The sequence below is a fragment of the Alligator sinensis genome, unplaced genomic scaffold, assembly GCF_000455745.1.
Source record: "Alligator sinensis unplaced genomic scaffold, ASM45574v1 scaffold904_1, whole genome shotgun sequence".
Lineage (NCBI taxonomy): Eukaryota > Metazoa > Chordata > Crocodylia > Alligatoridae > Alligator > Alligator sinensis.
In genome coordinates, this window is record NW_005842587.1 from 486,823 (window position 1) to 509,321 (window position 22,499).

The 22,499-nt window shown below is 39.9% G+C and overlaps 1 protein-coding gene across 1 annotated transcript in view; it reads left to right on the forward strand.

The window, feature by feature from the left end:
* The window catches only part of QKI (QKI, KH domain containing RNA binding), a 261,229-nt gene that overhangs the window by 35,842 nt on the left and 202,888 nt on the right, over positions 1–22,499 (forward strand). The window contains exon 2 of the mRNA XM_025214536.1: positions 20,758–20,900. Coding sequence (XP_025070321.1) covers positions 20,781–20,900 — 120 coding nt within the window. The 5' untranslated portion in view covers positions 20,758–20,780. The remainder of the gene's footprint in view (positions 1–20,757; positions 20,901–22,499) is intronic.

The following is a 22,499-nucleotide window of genomic DNA, read 5'->3' on the forward strand; positions in this document are numbered from 1 at the left end:
TCTGGAATTCCCTAAATTGCCTGTCTCCCTGGAAATACTTGCTATTGAGAGGCTGTTTCTCCTTACAGGCCAATCAATACCCCCAATAATTTGGCTGCCTATTATAACTAGTTGTCTCCCTGTATCTATAGCCCTTTCTGCTAAAGTGTCTGGGAGCCTAACAATAGTTGTTGTCCCTGTAAAGCACTGGGTCATTCACCCTTATGAGTTTTTGCCTCTTCCCAGGTATACTGTCATTAATCAATTGTCTGCCTCCCACACCCCTAACTGCACATGATCCTGAAAATTTAAATTGATAAAAATTGAAAAAAAAATACTTAAAAATAAACATTGATATCTGTCAAAACTAAAAAAAATTGCACTCTACCAAGCCTAAAGATATTCGCAACAAATAACAATCCATGTAAATGATAAAAGTGGCACTGCTCATCATTTAAGTATCAGTAGATGCCGTACAACATTGGAGATGCCGCATACCTCCCCTAACATAGGCCTGTTCTTTGTGTGAGTTTGTGACTGTTTTAATGGACTTTATTTTTAGGGTTTGAATTAAATTATTCAGAATTTTAATCCAGTCATGTTTTTATTAAACTTAAGATACAGAAAGCTTCGGTATCCTATCTGTGTTAGAGTGTTGACTATTTAACAATTGAGAGGTTGCATACAACTGGAAGGGACCTTGTGGGACATAGTCGTCTCCTATTGTTGCTGGCAGCTGCATCATATAATTTCTTTTACAATCATCCTTGACTGCAAGAGGTTGCTGCTGATGATAATCTCTTCATTGAGCCCATTTGAGATTTTTTTTTTTTCCCTTGCTGCTTCTGTTGAAGGGGTGTTCTAGAGCCTTGTTGCTCTAGAAGTTGGGAATCTTCTAATTTCCAGCCTAGTTTGTTCACAGCAAATTTATACATATTTGGGATCATAGGAAAGTAGGGCTGGAAGGGATCCCATAGGTTGTTAGTTCAGTCCCCTGCTTGAGGCAAGATCATCACTGAAGAAACCATTCTAGCCAAGGGTCTTCTAGCTCAGTGCTTCTCAAACTATCTGATGTGGCGGACCAGCAGTTTTTTTTCCAGTGGGCCAGGGACTGATGCCCGGTTCAGCTGGTTGTAGCAACTGCGTGTAACAGCGCTACACAAATGTGCGACTGGCTGTTTCTTTCTCTTTCCTCACCTTGCACGACGTGACGTCACCTGGAGTGTTGGAACGTACATACTGTGGCGCTATGACATATCAATGTTATGCTTCTGAAAATATATTTCTTTCCTGGCAACTCGCTGCGGACCGGCGACCGGTGGCTGGTCCGCAGACCACCACTTTGAGAAGCACTGTTCTAGCTGGTCTGTTCAAAGTCTTTCCTACCCTCATAGTTAGAAATTTCTCCCTGTTCTCCACCCGGAATTTCCACTGCTGCAGCTTGATGCCATCGTGCCTAATTCTGTCCCGTATAGCCACAGAGAAAAGTCTGTTTCCATCTTCTCTCTTAATTGCCCTTCGTGTATTAGAAGACTGTTTTCAAATCCCATCTTTCTTCTCTTCTCCAGACTAAGCAACTGTAGTTTTTTCAGCCTTTCCTCATAAGTCATGCTTCCCAGGCCTCTAATTACTTTTGTTGTTCTCTGCTGAACTTCCAATTTGTCCGCAGTATGGAGCCCAGAAGTAGACATAGTACTCCAGGTGAGGACTCACCGCTGCTAAAATTGAAGAATCACTTGCCTTGATTTGCAACTGATGCTTCTATTAATATAACCCAGTATTCTGGGGGTTTTTCCCAAGAAGACTACACTGTTGGCTCATATTTAGCTTATGCTTCACTGTAACCACCTCTGCAATACTGCAGCCTGGCCAGTCATTTCCCTTTCTGTATAAGTAAATGCAATTGTGTCATGCCAAGTGTGAGATTGTGCACTCTTCCATGTTGAATTTCATCTGGTTGATAGGTTGATTTTTTTTTTTTTTTTTTTCAGTCTGTCCAGGTCATTCTAGATAATAGATCTACCTTCCTGAGTGACTGCAGCTCCATCTAACTTACTGTTATCCACAAGTTTGCTAAGTTTTATTCAATCCTGTCATTTAAATCAATAGTGAAGATGAAGTTGAACAGTATCAGACTTGGGACAGAACCCTTGGGACCCCCACTTGATACCTCCTCTCAGATAGGCAGTGAGCTATTGATTATTTTTTGAGCATGATGATGCAACTGCTTATGTATCTTTTTATCTTGTAGTACTTTCATCTAGTCTATGCTTTGTAGTTTGTTTAAAGATAATGGGACGTCAAAGGCCTTGCTAAAGTCAAGGTATATCGCATTTACTGCTCATCTCCCTTCCCTCCCAACAGATCACCTTATAGAAAGAAATCCCATTAGTCCGGCATGACTTCCTCTTGGTGAATCTGTGCTGGCTGTTCCTCATCTTATTGTTCTCTAGGTGCTTCACAATACCGTCCTTGAGGACCTGTTCCATGTTCTTCCCAGGTATTGAGGTCAGGCCAACTGGTCTGTAATTCCCTCAATTATCTTCCTATAGAAGTGCACTATATTTCCTGTAATCTGGAACCTCACCCAACCTTCAGGAGTCCTCGGAGAGGACAGCCAGTGGCTCTGAAATGACCTCAGCCTATTCTTTCAGTACCTGTTATGAGCCTACAAGGTTTTAGGGGATGCATGGGATGTCCTCCATATTTTCTGAATTTGTTTTACTGATGACATAAGTACATATAGGTAACATCAGGTGTACATATCGGTAGCATCCAGCTGTCTGTAGCCCTTTACATCATTAATATGTCTGCATAGACTCTGGTATTTGATATGAATGCATTTCTTATAAGTTGTAATAGGGCCAGGGTTGCATAATGAGTTTTGCTCTGGGAAAGGCTCAAAGCCTAAAGGGCTGAAGAGAGATGACTGACAGTCAACATCTAGCTGGGTTAAATACCCAAGCCGTCTAGACAAAAAACAAATTTACATTTTAAAGACTATCACTTGGCTACTCAGGCTGTTCAGGGGAAAGACATTTCTTCCTGTAGGGGAATTAAGTGAGAGATGGTACCTTAAAAGATATTGGATTAGTAATCTTCATGTATGAAAGGACGCACATTTCTTGGCCTTAATTAGAGCACGAGAGACTTTAGTCAAGTAAACATGCACCTTTGAGGTGGGGCAGGAAGTTTATATGTATAGTGAGACCTCCCCAAGAATCTAATGGATCATGTGTAAATGGCCAGATAAGAAACCATGCTTAATAACCCTTTACTTTGAGCTTAAAGTTTTTGTCATTTCCTGGGCAGGTAAGATGCTTTGTTCCCTCAGCTAACAGGCTGAGTAGAAGCTGTATTCTTGGGTAAAGATGCAGTGTGAACTCTATTACTGTTCTGATAATTTATTTTGTTTATTTGTATATCCCCGTCTATACCTTAGCATAGGGTTTGATTTCTTATGTTTACTCTTGTTTTTATGATAAATGTTGTTTGTTGCTTACTGTCATATTAAGTGTGATTTCAGAATATTTGACCATGTAGACCAGTGTTTCTCAACCTTTTAAGTAGCAAGTACCCCCAACTTCTGAAAATTTTAATAAGTACCCCAGCACTCTATTTTCCAGGGGATCTTATATTTACAGACTAATACGTACCATATATTGGAAGAAGGGCTGTGGATATAAGGCCGTGATATGACAAGATGTCTGATCTGGTGTGGGTAGGGTTGCCACCTTTTACACCAGGGGTGCACAACTCAAGTCTGTACCTGGGCTAGAGGTGATGTTGGCCAAAGCTAGGAGGGCTGAATCAGGTTATTACTGGGGAATTTAAAGCACTGCGTAATGTGTGGCACATCAAATTTTTTGCCATATTTTTGAGGGGAAAGGGTGAGAGAGAGTGAGCATTGAGGTACCCATGTACCCCCTGCCTCACGTACCCCCAGGGGTATGCGTACCACAGTTTGAGAAACTATGGTGTAGACAACCTCTTCACTGCAAGGGGAGATGCATCTTTTTCTGTGTGCATGACTGGACAAAGGTGTGATTCTTTTGGTTGGCAAAATTCCCTCTGCTTAGAGTTGGCAAGACCTAGGTGAGATGGGTGAGGTTGAGGCACTACAGGCCAAGGAGTTGACAATTTTTTCAGCCGGTTTTCAATGGTCAAGCAGCAGACAGCAGAGAGGGGTTTGAGGCAGAAAGCCACTCCTTCAAAGTGTGGGAACATGCTGAATATGTGTCTCAAAATTGTCCTTGGTTACATGCCAGGCCAGGGTATGTCAGTATCATAAGGTGTATCCTATCTGACCATGCCAGCTCGAAAGCACATAGCTTATCCAAGTACCATATTTTCGCACATATACACCACCCATGGGTATAAGCTGCACCCACGTACAACCTGCGGAAAATTGTATTTTGTAAATAAATCCGTGTATACGCTGCACCTGTGTATTCCCCGTGGCAGCGTATCCACGGGGAGGCGGCGCAGCCCAGCCTGCCCCGGCAGCAGCGGCACAGCCCGGCCTGCCTGGGCCCAGTGGGGAGGCTACACAGCCTAGCCCTCCCTGGCCCCAGTCCCCGTGGCAGCAGCAGGGAGGCGGCGCAGCTGGCCCTGGCCCCCGCGGCACAGCCCGGCCTGCCCGGGCCCAGCAGGGAGCGGTGCGGCATGGCACAGCCCAGCCCGGCCCGCCCCGGCCCCCTGCCGTGGTGCAGCTAGCCCCGGCCTCCGCCCCTGCGGCAGCACAGCCCAGCCCCGGCCCGGTGGGGGGAAAAAAGTCTCTGGATAGCCCGCACCCCCGTATAGCCCGCACCCAGCCATTTTTTTTTGGTAAAATCGTGTATACCCCGTGGGATATATGTGCAGAAATAGTGTAATGCTTGACCTGTTTTTCCACAGCTCTAGGATGTTTTCTTCCTTATCTTTGCTGCCAACTGTGCTCCATTACCTGGTTCCTGACCCTGTTTTTGACGATTGAAGGAAAAAAAAAAATTAAATACTTTAGCCTTTGCATCATCCATAACTAGATTGTCTTATGCATTCAGTAGGGAACCTAAATGGGTTTTTTTAGTATTTTTTTTTTTCTTAACTTGAATAACAAGTATCATTCTTAATTTAATTTTCCTTATGTATTTTATTGTGACCAATCATATTCTGTCTCTGTCTGTCTTTTGCTAGCCTAAGCGAGTCAAGGTCTCTTAGTCTTTCTTTATATGATTGACTTTTCCATTTTCCTGATCATTTTTCTAAATCACTTTTTTTCTGCACCTGTTCCAGTTTGAATTTTAGACAAGAAGTAGATTCTACATGAGGTCCAACCATGGACCAATGCCCTGTAAAGTAGCATTAATTCTTCCCTATCTCTACTGGAAATACAGGTCTAGTATATCCTAGTTTCATACTTGCCTTTTTTGCAGCATTATGACATTGATGTTTTACTTACCTTGCAATTAACTGATAACCCTAGGTTTTTCTCCTCTTCTGTTATCAACTGCTGAACTGTCAATATAATAGATGTTTTTAGTTTTACCTTGCACTTCAATCTATTAAACTTAATTCTATTTCTGTTGTTCCATTTCTCAGTATTGGGCAGTTCGTCCTGTGTGATAGTTTGATCCTTTTTTCTTGATGTTACCTCCTGCCTTTGTCATTAGTGTAAACTTCATAAACATGCTCCTACCTTTTTATGCCAGTGTCATTAATAGGAATAGTAAATAAAACTAGTCCCAAGACCAGTCCTTGAAAAATGTTATTACTGTAGTTTAATCCCCTTTCAACCTAACACTTCTCCTGTCAACATAACCTGTAGTTGTCTTCCTATCTTAGCCAGTTCCTTTCCCACCTTACAGTTCTCCTAATCCCCAACTTCTTTAAGTTAACAAATATCTCCATGTGGCACATTTTCCAAGCTTGCTTGTAGATAGATTAGATGTGCTGCATTTCCTTTGTATAAAGTAAATACTAAATAACTAAAACAAATAAAGCAGTTGTCAAAGAGGTGTTAGACTAGATCCTGCAAATTAAATGTGGTGAACCCTTGTTGCATTTTATCCCATCTTTCATTTGATTCTGTCTTTATCCTTGCTGTATTCTTTGTTTCAGAATTTGCTTTAAACCTTTGCATGCTATTAAGATTGGACTAGAAGTCTTCTGTTTTTTTTCCCCAGTTCATTTTTTCTATTTTAGATATACTGCTTTTGTTTTCTAGTCAAGCTAGTAACAACTGTTTTTTGAAAATGTACTAGAAGTTCTTGTTACTGGACTTATCATTTCACATGCCACTTCTGAATCCTTGAATGCAGATTCCTCATCTCCCAAAATGAATGCATTAGATTCTTGAGTTTTGCTTCCGGATTTCAGTTTCCATACCCTTACTCCCATTCATTGTTCTGCATTTCTTTCTCGTGTTCTTCATGATTGTCTTTGTTAAAAACTGATGGGCTTTCCTTGCACTGTTGAGCTTGAAGCCCCAACATGCAGCCTAATATTGGCTGCATGATAGGACTTTGAGTGTGTTGCACATTCGAAGTAAACTGATAAAAACCAGCTACAAAGATGTTCCACATGCAACAGGGAAGGTTGTCTGTTAGATGTGGAACATCTTTGTGGCTGGTTTGCCATTTTATTGTGGGATTATTTGTCTGAGTATCAGTCACATTACAAGAAAGTTGGAGGACACTCAGTTTTAACCTTCAAGAAACAATGTCTGGACAGGGCTGAAGCTGTATTTCTCTGTTGAGTTAGGTGTATGTACCTCAATGGGTTAACTTCTCAGTTTATCCCTTTTGGTCTGTTCAGCTTAGCTTGGCCTATCTCAGTAGCGCTCTCTCCTTCTATATTTTCCTGCTCCTTCGCATATCCTTTGTTTTTAAATTACTACATTCCTCTCTATTTAGTATCCATGCCATCTGCAAGTCATTCATAGCATCTGATGAAATGGGTGACAGCTTATGCCTTTCTGAATGAGTTAGTCTCTAAGGTACCACTCTGCCCTGCCTTCTAGATGCCCATAGAATGGAGATCAGCAATTTGACAGTTTAAAAGCTAAAATATTTGTTGGACATGCATGCAACTTGCAGTTGTCACGAGTAGTACTTGACTTAAGGCTATCATTCAGGCAGCTGTCTCTCCCAATTTCTTAAATGGTATTTGTGCCTGTTAGTTAGTTAACAAGTTTCCTTGCGAGTAAACAGAGCTGTTGTATACATAATGCCTGGTGATGATGAGAAATTCAAGACTGGTATATTTTACAGTTTGTCAGAAACAGTATAATGGATCCTGAAAACATCTTTCATAGTCTCAAAACAGTGCAGTAGTTAATACATTTATACTGTCAAACGTTTGATTTGTCGTTGTAAACAAAGAGTTGGCACCTGTCAGCCAAAAAATGGTCCCTTTCACTCTGCTTCTTGGACAGAGTGCTGACAGATCCACACTTTTGTGCTAGGAGTAGGGCAGTATAACGTAAAAACAGTGTAGGGAGCAGGATGTTAAAAAGAAGTGGGAATGGACTATTGTCAGCAGCAAATTGTCAGAGTTTATTATTAACTGAATTGGGGATGTATGAAGAGCTAGCAGATCCTGTTCAAATAGATTAGGCTGTAGTTGAAGTGATGAAAGCTGTCAGCTTTCATGCATGCTTCATATACATAGAGGCATGCATATTTTTATAAAAATTGAATTGGCTTTATTTTGCTGTACTAGTATATTAAATTAATTGAAGATATTCATTTAAAAACTGACCCAATTCAATTGCTTGCAGAACACTTGCTTCAAGTTTTTCTCTTTTTTTCTGGTTTGTGTGTTGCAGTACTAAGTTAATTATTCTTGGTGACTGATCCTGTCATAGAGTTTGCATGACTAGTAATGCACAAACAGATGGATGTGAAAATCCAGCTTTGCATATGTGTAACATAGCTAAATTTTACACAACTACCGTAACGATACTGAAATATTCTGTTCATAGAGATCTCTGTAAAAGCGTAAAATAATTCTTCATAAGGAATATGTAACTTTCACTTCTGGTGACTCTGTGATTTGATTAAATAAGCTTTCTTATTTTACATACCACCAAGGAATTAAATGGTGTATTGTGTTGTTTTTATATGCATATTTTAGTGAACTCTAAAATGGGTATACTATTCTACCTGTAGTTGCTTTTCAGCAAACAATTTTGATACTTATTTTTTGCAGATCACGGTATTATAGGTTGGGCAAATAAGCTGCCAAGTCTATTGGAAATAGGGGTATGTATATACATTGGTAAGCTGTTGAGTTAGTGGGTAATGAAAACTTAGATCAAGGCTAAGTTTTATCCATACTGAAAATTTGTATTGCTTTAAAAAATGTTCTGAACAAAAATTTAAAGGTGCAAGTCTTTTTAATGTGGATGAAACATTTTCCTTGTCTTATCTACCTTTTCCTTGCAACCTGTTCTTAATGCCTTTCCCAGTCATCCTAGACTTTCCTCTTTTACCAGGTTGCACACATCCCTATTACTGGCATCTGCTTCTCCTATTAGTAGTATCTTGTCTTCGAATACATGTACTTCCAGAGTCCTCCCACTATAAGACTAGGGGAGAGCATTTTCTGTGTTGTACCAGTCTTGTCTTCCTTCCTTCCTTCCCTTTCCATTTCCTTCCACTTGGGTTCTGGGTAAAGCCAACAGTTATATCAGTATAGTCAGGTCAGTTAATTCTCTGTATACACTTGAAAACTTACCTGTAGGGTTGTGACCTACGTTGCAGCTTCCGGGAGTAGGGAGAGGAGCAAAAAAGATTACTGCATTTTGCCATTTGAAGAAACACAAACTTATCTATTTTGTATTATAGCATGGGAACCAGAGAAATGTCTAAGTTCTGGTTGAGAAAAGTAAATTACCATGGGGGTAAGTGGAAGTGGGAGCAGGAATTAAATACTTGTCTTACAAAGTTCTAGTGAAGCCATGTGGTACCATTTAAGCAAGATGATAGCTTCCCAGTTTCTCATTTATTATTCTGACTCTTTGGGCCTTCCAGGGCCTAGACAAGGAATTTTTTTTCCCTTTCTGTATCGCACTCGATTCACTAGTTCAGTGGTTCTCAACCTTGTTAGACGTGAGGCACTTACTGGAAAATGCTAGCTCTTAGCTTTCCCTCTTTTTTTGACTATAGAAGAATAATAGAGCAATTCTTGTGTTGAAAAAAACTTGGAAAGACCATAGCAGGTCATAACATTTTTGACAATATTTGAAGTCTCTGGGGTTAGCATGTGAATCGTGTAGCTGTTTGCATATTAGGTATGCAAACTGCTTATATTGTGGGGCATCCCACATTACCCTTAAATGAATCTCATGGCACCCCAGGGTGGTGTTGCTGAGAATCACTACCTTAGTTAGTTCTTCTTGCTTAACTTAAACATTGAGATGTACATCCCCTCACAAGCTTTGTAATACTTGCTTTGTAATTCTATTAAATCAGTTTTTGTAAATCACTAAATCATGCTACTCTTCAGTGTTGCACCGAAAGAGGAAGGAGAACCCCAAAGTTAACAGCCTCTAATGCTTATGCAGGATATTAAATGTGTTAAGCCTCCAAGGCCTTTGGTGGCTGGTTCATTAAGGCATCAGAGTCCATTCTACATAAAGTTCCTCATAGGTTTAGCCTTAGAAATGCAAAACTTTATACCGATACAATAAGTTATTTAGTTTGGGCTTCAAGAGTCATCTCCTGGGGGCTCAGTATGGGATTGCTGTTGAGTAAGGGGAGTTTAGATTTCTCTAAGTAGGAGGAAATTTAATCTATCTTTCTTATGGTGAAGTGCATATAATTGCCTCCATGCCTAGATAAGGAAAGGCTACCAGAGAAGCTACAAAATAAATTTTCTTCTTGTATCAAATGCATGCTTCACAACTTGACAAACTATATGTTAATCAAAGAAACAATTTATGGGTTTGCAAAAAACATTACCTCAGGAACACTAGCAATAGCATATGCATGCCATTGTATAGTGTTTGGGTATTATTTGGTAAATGAATGTGAAAATAGGGAGCTATGTCTCCAAAATATTTGCTTTGTTTTGAATATGAGCATATCTCTTCAGCTATTTTTGAGATATGAAAGAACAGAATTTTTCCTCCTTTTTATAAATAATTTATAAATGAAATGCACCTGTAACTGATTTCAAGCTGAAATCTAGTTGTAGGCATTTTCAGAGTTGCTGATCAACTCTAAAAAGCTGCTCTATAAATAAGCAGATTCTCAAAGCCTGTGTTTGAAAGAGGTATGGTTGAGCTATTGGTGCTTTCCTTTTTGGGAAGATCAGAGCATCTAAGATCTTTAAAGCATTTAAGGTTTACAACTTTACCAGCTAATGTTGATGCTAATCAGGCTGTTGTGCTATTCACCAAGTGGTTCTTTTACTTGTAAATTTACGTTGCATTGTTTTAGGCCTTTTCCCCCTTGAATATGCTCAGCAGAAATAATTATGGTGTTGATCATTGGCATTAATAAATGGTTCCAAAAGCAGATCTTTAATATTCTAATATGGAATATTATTAATTGTTGTTTAGCAACTTAGGCTTGTTCATATAAACCTATGTCTATAATGCAGTAGTAAAATCTGCCAGGTGGTTATGTTCAGTCTATTGCTATAAACCAGTGGTGTCCAACCTTTGTCCCATGGGCTGGATGGTAGTTGCCAAGTCCCTCTGTGGGCCAGATCTGCCCAGTGGGCCTGATCCGGCTATTGAGGATTGCACAGCATGACTCTGATCCATCTGTCCAGATGGGGTTGGTGTAGAATGGCCCTGATCTGCACACATGGGAAGAGGGTGGGATAAGGTGGAGCAGTCTCCATCTGGACATGGTAGGGGAACAATTTATCCCCAGTCCAGATGTGTGGGGCAGGATTGTGTTGGGACAGCGTGACCCTGATCCAGATGTGCCCAGGAGCAGAGCACTCCCAATCCAAATGTGCATGAGGGTGCAGAAGGAATTAGCTCTGCCCTGATCTGGACACATGGTGGGGGGCGGGGGGCTGAGGTGGAGCATTTTGGCCCTGAATATGGGGAGGAGGAGGGGGAGCAACCTGGCTCTATACGGATGTGGGAGATGGGGGTGGCAGCCTTGTTCCTGCTGTGCGGGCAATGGCCCTGGGTGAGGCTGGGTCCCACTGTGTAGAGCTTCCACCGCTCCCTGTTACCAAGTTTTCCAGCCTGTGGGGATCTCTGTGGACTGGATGTCATGGCTCTGTGGGTTGGATTTGGCTCATGGACCAGAAGTTGAGCACCCCTGCTATAAACCAATTGTTTGTCTTCACAATTTCCAAGTACCTTTCAGCAGAATTGTCTACTCAGTTCTGATGCCTGATCATCATAGGCTACTTGTTTAACACCCCTTTTCAGATTGCATCCTTGTTAACCTATTTTAGAGTTGGGAGTGGGGATCTTGGTGCAGTGCTCCTGGTGATAGCTACCCTGGAGTGATCATAGTGACTAGCATTTTATTTACTGTACTGACAAAAGTTGAAAGCAGCTCTATATGAGAGCACAGTAAAAATACTTACTGGTTCTACCATTTTTACTCTTGGTACCACTGATGGTATTGCACTGATGACAGTAGTGGAGAAATTTTTTTAAAAGACTTCTATAGATCAAGACTTCAGCTTGTAATTAATACAAAAAGCCAGCACTTTGCTACGTAAATGTAGTGTTCAGATTCATAAAAATGTTGGATTAGAAACCGTATGAAAGATGGTGTTCTGCCGATAAGAGTGCACTTAGAAATGTCAATTGAAGGCTTTTAGGAAGTGAATAGCCAGTGGGAATGTGTGGTTTGAGTTTTGAAGTCAGTTTGATGCAAGCCTTGCAGTCACATACACTATAAGGAGTTCAACAGGCCTGCAGGCCCTGCTCACAAAAAATGATTGAATTCTGATATTGAAAGAGCTGACAAATCACTAAAAGTGCTGTCCATTAATCATTGGACTGACAGTTTAATCATCTTAAGTACTATTTTTGAATTGGGCTAGTAAAGGAACAGAGTCAAGACACTGGAATTTTGTAGCGGCAATAAAAAGTGAATGGAAACCTCAAATATAAAGAGTTTTTCTGAAAATCTGCTGTTATATAACTTCCATCTGTCGTGGATGTAATGGTAACAGGATATGCCTATAGTTTTCAAAACAGAAGCAATCAATGTGTATGGCTATTCAAAACTGCTGTGCAGTTAGTATACAATGAGGTGTTTGTTTTTTTTCCCCCCTCTCTGCTTCCTGCATTAGGGAAAAAAGAAGCCATTTAACTAGTCTGACACATCCTGTGTTGGGAAGATGTTCCCTCTCTCAAAAAAAAACAAACAGCCCCCCCAAAACAAATAGAAACAAAACTCTACTGGTTTTTTTTAAAGTTTGAATATGTATTGTGTATAAGTTTTTGTAAAGTGATAGTATGCTGGTAGCGGGAATAGAAAAATGTAGGGCTGTTGATCAAAAAATACAGAATTCGGAACAATTTTGTTAATTCTTCTGCTTTATGATGCCCTACCTTTAAAGATTCTCTTATGAGCAAATTTCTTTAATAATTTTAAGAATAGGACTAGCTTCCATGTAAAGAACATTGTGTAGTATGCCAGCAAAACTCATTGGAATCTGATTGTGTAAAGAATAAATTCATGGGACTATAGGTATCTAATTAACAGTAAGGCTTAATGCCATACAGGTATATATAAAAAAAATAAAAAAAAGTACTTTGGGTGATGAATTGGTTATTGTGACTTCTTTTTATTTTTGTAAATATATTGTATTATACAAATAATTTCCCCCCCCCCCCCCCCCCTGAAAATCTCTTTAAAGGAAGAACCAAACCCCTGTTTCCAACAGATTCAGGTTCTCCACGGGAGGGGGTTGAAGCCAGTAGCAAAAGCAATGCAGATATATTTTTTTAACCCTAGGAATTTGCTTTTGCCCTACTGAATGGGGAAAATAGGGATGGGCTGGAACTGTAAAAAGGAAATATACAATTGAATTCAGAGACTGAGCAAGTATGAATTGGGTATAAGAAGAGACCTGTGTGTAGATTTAGTAATTAAACTAATATAAGGAAAAGTAAGCTGATTTCCCTAAATGAAAAAAAAAGAAGTTTCTTACCTATCTATATATATATATATATATATAGGCAAGATCTGGGGAAACAGGAAAATATGAAAAGGTAAAAGCTAAGCAAACAAGGTTATCTTGTACATCTGCAAACCCAAAATAACAGTTTGTTTATAAGGGGCACAAAACATTATTAAAGGCAGTGATGAGAAATGGAACAGTAAAAACAGACTTTAGTTTGTATCTTCTCTATAATGGAAAGTCTTTGGGACAGGAGCCAGTTTACATCTGGAGAGAATGTAGCCCACTTCTGCTTATTTAAAGACAATGGCTGTATCCTAAATCAGTAGCTGTTTCATCTGGTAATTAGCCATCATTGTTAAACTGATAGAGGTTGTTGGGGCATCAATTGTAATTCTGAGAATGAAATTAAATGTTGTTTTATTCTGTGGTTTAACCTAAACAAATTACTTGAGAATTTTTAAAGAAATTGTTCTTTATAGAAGTAATTTTCAATTCTTAAACTACCATATATATAGCAAATCTTATTTTAATTAAACTCATGTTTCATTAGGATGTTTTCTTTGTTCCACTTGAGATTGACCTAATTCAGTAACTCATTTTTGGGGGAAAAATGAAAATTACTTTGCAAGTTGCATGTTTCAATTAAAAAGGGTCAGTGTTGACACAATTAAGTCTATAAATATTTTAGTAGGTATAGTTTTTTTGTTTTTTGTTTTTTTTAATGAGCTGTGGTGGGTAGTCATTTTCATTGTTGATTGTGCCTGGATACTTGGTTCTCCAATTCAGTAGCTTAATGGATCTTTCCAGGTTATTAACCTGCATGGAAGTAGTACCAAACAGATTCTCAGGGTGGATAAAAATCAACAATTCTTTAAGAATAAAGAAAATCATATTTTTAAAAAAATTAATTGTATCTTTATATTTTTTGTTAACATGCTTTTTAAAAAGAAAACCTATATATAGTTTTAATTTAAGATGTGGTACTGTTCAAAGATATCATCATGGAATATGGATTATAACTTCTAATTACAGTATATACTATTTGAGACAACATTCATGTAACCTTTTTAGAAAAGATTTTTATAAATGGGTCACAAGCCATGGACTATATTAGGGGCCCAATCTTATGGGGTCCCAGAGGCTCCTCTATAGATTAGTTGCTAAATTCTCAGCCATACTTGACAGTTACCTTCACTGTGGCTTTGACACACAGTAGAAAAATTGGCAGCTGAGAGGTGGACAGATTCAGTTTGAAACACAGGCAGGTTCTATTTTGTCCAGCTCCCTGGTATGAATAAAACGTGCAGCATGTAGTTAACTTGAGGGTAGGTGGCTTCACCAGCCACAGTGGAGAAGGATTAATTCATATTCTCCCAATGTAGACTTTGTGGACTCTACATGTGAAGCAGTCACTGCAGGGAAACAAGCTTGTTGGCATATGGAAAACTGCCAGCATTTGACACATTTTGGTTCAGGGTAGTACCTTAGCTTTGGGTGATCAAGTTTCTTCAGGGAGATGTTTGCCACCATGAAAGCTTCCATGAGGGAAGCTTTGCCTTGCTAAACTGCTTTCCATGGTCCTTTTAAAGAGTGAGAACATGGTCACTTGTTTGTTGCTCTGACCTTTGACCTCTGCAGTAACCTTTCATTTCATGTGTGCCTCAGATTTGTAAGTGTAGATCTATACTGGTTTTCCACAATGCATCCAGTGTCGCATTGCAGGAGGTACAGAACAGTCTGCCTTTATCTGTATGCAAGCTCTCTACAGGACATGTCCAGCGCTGAAATGTATTTGGCAGTCTTGGAGGATTTCTTCTCAGTGGTCATGCTGAAGGATCCTCCTCGGGCTGCTGCATGCTATATCAGCATGCCTGTGGCCACTTTAAAAGCTGGTGTCCAAAATCCTTTCCCTTCCCTGACTGGCCCCAGGCTGGCTCCTGGACTGAGCCTAGGTCACAGGCTCGACCTCTGATTTGTTCTGTCTCTCTCTCTCCCCCTGCTCTCCTGTCCTGTCTTCCCAACCCCCCCCCCCCCCCCCCAATGCTTCAGGACTGCAGGGCTTCCTGGCCTTTTCTGTTTGCACCTTTTCTGTTTGCAGCTTAATTTGTTGTTTTGCAGCAAGCCTGCCAAAATCATGGCACCTGCCTGATTTTATATTTTCTGTGAAAATCACACAATCATGATTTTGGTAGGTCTTTAGTGACAGTGCAAACTTACCAGTGTGGGGAGATACCTGACAGGGAAAAAAAAAATCAAAAGAGTAATATTTTGTTTACCTTCACATGGAGAAGAGGGTAATCCATATCCCTAAATAAACTTGTCAAATAAACATGTATGTAACTAGTCCTGCAGGACTCGCCTAACCCAGTGGTGAGTTCCTTATTTGCTGGACTGGAGTCATGTTTACTGTTGCTGCTTTTGCAAACAGTAAAACTTTAAAACAGCACAGGGCAGCATGCATACTCCAGGGTGGCAGGCAGCTGGTATATTTTGGCATGTGATGGCTAGCTACTTAGTTAAAGGGGGCATGATAATGGGAGTTGGAGCAACACTCAGGATTGGGGTCAGAACTAGCTTGAGGGCTTAGTGCTGCAGGGGCAAGTTCTGCTTAATTCAGTGTTTCTGTGTCCTGGTGGTAATGGGATTTGGCGGTGGCTGATTCTTTGAGTGAAATTTAACTCACCTGAAGGGCTAGGATATGGAACTCCCATCTACCATATTTTGGGTGAATACTCATATTCATAACTGCTGACTCATTAAAAGGGGAAATCCCCTTGTCCTTTAATCCTATTTTATAGAGAAAGTATGGCTGTTTTTTTGTAGACATGCTGACTATAGCTCCTGAATCTCAAACTGTTAAGTCAAGCTCGGTAGAGGATTGCCCTATTTGTGAATCTTAATGGAATTTGGGCATGAGACGCACTGAATTCCTAAGCTGTTCAAGAGCAGCATTTCTGGACATGCCATGAGACAGGTTTTTGGAAAACCTTTTAATATTTAAAACTTAAGATTTGTAATGTCTTCTGGATAGTTGAGCAGATACTGAAAAAATGGAGCAGACATTTTTAAATAATCAAGCTCCCCTTGGATTTTATGAGCCCAAATTCTACTTTTTGGTGCTTTGGTCCTTTTGTTGGTCTAGTTTCTACTTATTGTTCATAGCCTCTGATGCTTCTTTTTTCTCCAGACTTTCTGAAGATATAACTACAGTTGCTAATGGTACTATAAAAAGCACTCATGTTGGATGCAAGAGTCCTGCGAGAGTTTTGTAACGTGGTTCAGCCAATCTGACAGAGATGGTTTCAAGAGGCAGGTTTATGATGTTGTTCTTCATGCACCCTAAATCTGGCATAAAAAGTTTGAAGAGGAATATGCCAACTCCTATTATTTCTGCATCAAATGATCATATCCTTTTGGAATAGCCATTTTGCAGCTACCAAGTGCAAGCAAAAGGTGGCCATGCATTTGTCATACCTCTGTTCCTTTATAGACTGTGTAGCTTACATTTCAGAATGGCCCAAAGTTAATAGAAGATTTATAAAGAAAAAGAAAGGTTACTGCCTGTCAGAAGCTAACAAATATTTTGAAGGCATGAACTGAAGGATTGGTCTGGATAATGAAACCCAGTAGCAATGCTGTCTTCACACTGAGGATTTTGTGTTCAGTTGTTGAAGCTGGTGAGATACAGAAGAATCTAAAAAAAATAAGCAGTCCCTGCCAGGCTTTTGCCCCTCTGCAGTCCCTACAAGGTTTTTACTGTAGAGCAGAGGGCTGGGGGCATGGCCACACACCCAGCTAAGGGCTTGCAGACTGAGGTGGGGGGAAGGGGGTTTAAACCCCCTCCCTGGCCCTGGACCCCACCTGGGGTTTGCCTGGTGGGGGAAGCAGCCCCTGCCAGGCTTCTGTGTCCCCCTCCCCCCCCCCTTGCTATTTGATCTAGTGGAGAGGGTGTGTGGTCACACCCTGGCCCTGGGCTTATGTGCTCAGGTGTGGGGGTGTTAAATCTCCTCCCGCCCTGCCTCAAGGTGCCAGCCACAGGCTGGGGCATGCCCATGCTCTCTGTTCCAGCGAGGGGGGGGGAACCCTGGCAAGGTTTCCCCCTCCCCCCCTCAGGACCCTAGCCAGGGTCTCCCTGGCTTTTCCCTTGCTTCCTGCTTGAGAAGGAGAGGCAGGGGGTATAGCCAGATGACAGCCAGGCTGGCATGCTGAGGTGGGGGAGGGGGCTCCCTCCTTTCCCCCTCAGCATGCCAGCCTCGCTGGCATCTGACCATGCCCCCTGCCCCTTCTCTTGAGTGGGGAAAAGCCAGGCAGGGGCTATATAATCTGCTTTTCTAATCTATCCTAATTGTATCATTCTCCTCTTGGACTCGGTATAACAAAAGTAGGATCTCTTGCCATCTTTCATGGATCTATTGTGAATGTAGGCTTATAAGACTTAATTCTCTCTTTGGCTTGTCCCACTTATGCTGAAAACTTCTGTTCTGTTTCTTCTGTCACAGGTTGATTTAATAATGATGTTGGATGTTGAGGAAAAATGCAATAAAGTGATAATGCTGATGTTAGTAAGGATGTGGAAACGTTTCAGTAGTTTTTGTGGGCTCTTGGTCAAGTCAAGTATTTTTTGTGAAGGTTTTAGAATCTAATTAAGTCCATTTTTAGGCAAACTATAATGAAGACCTCTTGGCTTAATCTGCCCTGGAGCAGACCAGCCAGAACCTGTGTGAACAGCCCCGCCCCTTGCCTGTTCCAGACTCACTTGCCCATGCTGACCAATGGCAGCAGCCAGGCAGAAGCTGCTGCTCAGCATGGGGGAGAAGTGGCTTCTCCCCCTGACTGCTACTAGGCTCTTCTTGCTGCAGGTGCCTGGAACATACACTCAGGGGCTGCCTTGCGGCTCCTCTGCACTGCCATTGCTGCCTTGCTGGATGGCCCGGAGGCAGCAGTGATGGCATTGGAGAGGAGCGGCAGAGCAGCCCGGGTATGGGCTCTGGGCGACTGCAGCAAGAAGGGCAAGGCAGCAGAGAAGGGGAGGGACCGTTTTTCCCCTGTGCTGAGTAGCAGCTTCTGCCTAGTCGCTGCTGCTAGTCAGCATGGGTGGATCAGTCTGGAGCAGGTGCAAGGCGGGCCGGGGACAGGGCTGCGCCTACAGGTTCTGGCTGGTCTGTTTTTTAAAAAAAAAAAAAAAAAAAAAAGAGCAAGCTATGTGCATGATTCATGTGATTAAAAAAATTAATGTGTTAATTTGTTTTTGCATTGATCGTGTATGTTAACTGCGATTAACTGACGGCTCTATTAAATCCTAAATTGACAAGAAAAGATAGGTTGTGATTTTTTCTGTATTCCAGGAAAAATAAACACAAAAAAAAATGAAGAGAGACAAAGTGCTTTATCAACTGAAATGCATTATTTGTAGGCATATTTTTTTACCTTATAAATCATTTATTTTCCAAACTGAAAGGTTTCATTTCTCTGTGTAAAGCACAATAATGCGGTCTGGAATCTATTGTTAATGCAGCAAAATATATTACCAGCGTACTCATTTTTTCATCCTCCATTTCAGAACTCTAACCAATTGCTAAGAGATGTTGGAGTGCAGAGTTGACTGGAGAGGAAACATGTACTTGTGTCCTCTCTTGTGATTTTATTTGTGTAACTTTCTACCATCTTGGTGTAAAGAATTATGACAGTTTTCTTCACAAAGATTTGGTGTCAAAATTAATCCTTTATTTTTTTAAATTTTGGAAAAGAATATAGGAATTTGGAATCATCCTATTAGCTTAAATTCAGCATATTCCTTTTTAGAATTTAATCATTGATTGCCCTATATGAATCAAGTATATTGGTTAAACAAAGCAAGATTTCACTTGCTCTTCAGAACAAGGATTTTTTTTGGTTGTTTGGGTGTTTTTTTTATTCCTCCTTTAGGGCATTTGATCAGATCAGACCTCACTTTCACTGAAACTGCAACAGTCATTAACCTTTAATCTGCAGGTGGTAAACCATGCTAGCCTGCAGTTAGGCAGAAGATAAACTAACACTTTAGAGAGGCATGAGCTGTCCTAGGCAACAACATACTTTGGTCAAATGCTTCATTTACTTTGAAAGTTCTTCTAAAATTGTCTTGCTCATGTAAATTTATTGACACACTGTAGATCACTTGTGTGCCATGCATGCTTTATTTTGATCAAGTCGTAACTCTGGTTTTTAGTCAAGTTGACCATAATGATCTTTTAGCTTCAGTTAAGTGTAACTAGCTTTTGCCTTGCAGCAGTTGGTAGTACACCTGGATTTAAACCTTTCTGCTGGAAGGTAGTATATCACAGGCCAGTGGCTTTGCTTATTATTTAAATTACTGTGCCACATTGATACTGATTTTGTAGTTTGTTACCAAGTTCAAGTCTCCTTTGGGTGTGTTTTTTAATGACATCCCTGACAATTGGTTGCTGTGTTTTTGTTTGTAAAGATTAGTAGTCTAATCCTAATCACAATTTATTAAGAGTTCCTAGAAGGCCTCGAATCAAGTATTAAAATGTTCCTTCAGTGAGATCTGTAGGGAATGATAAAATTTAAAATCTCTTGCAGGATCTCACCAGTCATCATTATTCTGTTCTTAAAGTTTATTGGGTCTAGGTTAATTCAGTAGTGTCTACTCTTCTTAAAAAGCACATTCAGATCATCAAGCTTCCTTTCTGTTTTACTATTTAACTAGTGTTTTCAATGTTAATACTTTACATTAATGCTTTTACCTGGCCCAGGACATCTTGATTGCACTTTTCTCATTTTAGCTCTTGATCAGTGTCATCTGGTAGTTTGAATTAATTTTAGGAAAATGTCAGTGTGTGTTCTATTTTCAATTCAAAATAGAAGGAAAACCTTAGTCACGGAATACAAGGCCCCTCCCTTATGCTGTTTCACTTGTTGTCCAGTTTCCTACTGCCCTAAACTCTCCTTGTCCATATTGGTTGTACACACGGTTTTTGGTTGAAGTCTAGTCTTGGTTGAAGTCTAGGTTCAGGGTTCCTGTACTAAATGGTGCCCCTAAAGGAAACTAGTTACAGCTCTAATTCTTTGTTTCAGTTTGTTTGAAAGAATGGAAGAACAACATGGATGACCTAGAGAAATGAGATAAAAATGCTTCATCTTGAGTTGGTTGGAGCATAGAAGTAATCTAAATTTGCATTGGTCAGAATTCTACCATTTAGTTTCTGTGTGTTATCTATAATTAACAGAAGACTAAGTAAGCATAGATTACTGTGGCGCTGCACTGTCATGTTTTCTACTCTTAAGTTATATGAATAAGTAGATTTTAAAGCTTCCTAGCACCTTCGTACAAAATATTTTTAATAGTATGATGATAAATACCGAGAATAGTGCAACTAACTACTTCAGTGGATATGTTCACACAATTGTAAACATTTTTTCCAGACTTCTGGGAGTTCCGTGTTACATGTTTCTCCTGAATAGTTCCTTTTAAGAGGATGGCTGGGCAGTAGACTAAAATGTGAAGGAACAAATTTTCCCTTAAAAATAGCTTGGATGTTAGTTTAAAACTCTTTGTTTCATTTTTTTATGAATTAAGAGAAAACCGTATTAAAATATAGAAATCTATAAGATAAAATATTATCATCCAAATTTATAAGACATTTTTGTGTTTAATACCCAATATGCATTTTTCCCCCACAGAAATTAGCAGAGTACGGAAAGACATGTATAACGACACGTTAAATGGTAGTACGGAGAAGAGAAGTGCAGAATTACCAGATGCTGTGGGACCTATTGTACAGTTACAAGAGAAACTCTATGTGCCTGTAAAAGAATATCCAGATGTAAGTATATATTTTTAATTCATAAACTTTTTAGTCCTTCTGGTCCTCTCTCTATAAATGTATCATGTAGTTTGACATCCTTAAATCACATCCTGTTTTTTCAGTTTCCAGCCCATTATTTTTGTTTCAGTTTTTCTAGCTACGAGCCTTGGAAACTGAACAGCAAATCTGAACATCGGGCCAGGTTCTCTCCATGCATCGTCACTGATAGCAAGACCTTGTTTTCTACTTTCACTGTCAAAAGCACTTCCGCAGCTTTAACTATCTGTCATGGATTTGCACGTGTTGAATTGAATGTAGCTTAATAAATTAAATTATTTATCTTCAGGAAAGGGTAGAATCAAACTCTATTACCTGACTTTCAGATAAAGTCTTTGGAAACATTCTCTTTTCAAAGCAGCTTCCCCAGCACTTAAAAGTTTTTGTTACTGAGACTTTCAAGGCTGCTTTCTGGAGATCGGTTTAAATTCTTGCATAAATAACTTGGCTTGCATATCAGATAACTAATTTAAATGAGCAGTTGTTTAAACATTTACATTACATCTGCTTTCATGAGGTGTTTAACAATCAACTTTTATCATGGCAAAAGGGTTGAATTGGGGATGCTGTTTGGTTCTTAAAGACAAAAGAGCATCAGTAAGGTGGCAGAATTTCCTCTTTAGAAGTACCTAACCAAGTCCAGATAGGCATGACAAAATATGATTGCAGGTGAAAATAGGTATTGGCAGATTTAAAGTAATACACATAGGGACAGATGATTTGAACTGCTTGTATATTGTATTAAGTTCGATAGTAGCTTAAGATAATGACCTTGTTTTCTGTATGGAAAAATCAGTAAAAGGAATAAAAAGGTCAGGATGTATAAAGGAAGAGAAATATTTAAAAAGCTATTATAGAAATTAACAATAATATCTAGTTACATAAGTTCTTTTACCATCCTCATCACTGTAGTGTCAGATAGTGTAGTAAGTCATGTGACTAACGTACTTTGTTCTTCCTCTCATTCCCCAGAGGGGAAATGCATGGGGGAGTTTAGTTTGCATAAAAGGTATATTGCTACATGTTTCTGTTGGTTAAAAATCAGTGTTGAATAATTATGCCTTCCACTTGGAGTAGACAGTGGTGAGGTTGGGGTGGATGTTAGTTCCTGTAGGTGTTGGTTTAACTGTGTTGAGGTGATCTGCAAGAAATTCAGGAGGCTATAAATTTGACATTTGTTTTTCATCCTTTGACTGTAGAAGATTGTGTCCAGTGGCACTGAAGTGGTTTCTGTCCTTTAATCTGATATGAATTTTGATTATGTTGATTTTTAGATAATAGCATTGATTGGCTGAAATTGTACTTGGCCTTTTGTTAGCTTCTTAGTTTCTTTGAGCTTGCTTAGGAATGGTAAGTTTGCTATTACTTACGTGGTGGGGTTTTTAGTCTTTGGATGTTTATGTACTTTGAGGGAGAAAGGGGAGTTCTTTTTCCAAAAGAGGTTCTGACTTGTTTTGTCAGAAGTGCCTCCAGTTGGTCATTGCAGTTTGTGTTGGACAGTTCTGAATCAAGACTCATTTAATGGGTCTAGTAATTTTATCAGTGAATGTGCTGAACTCC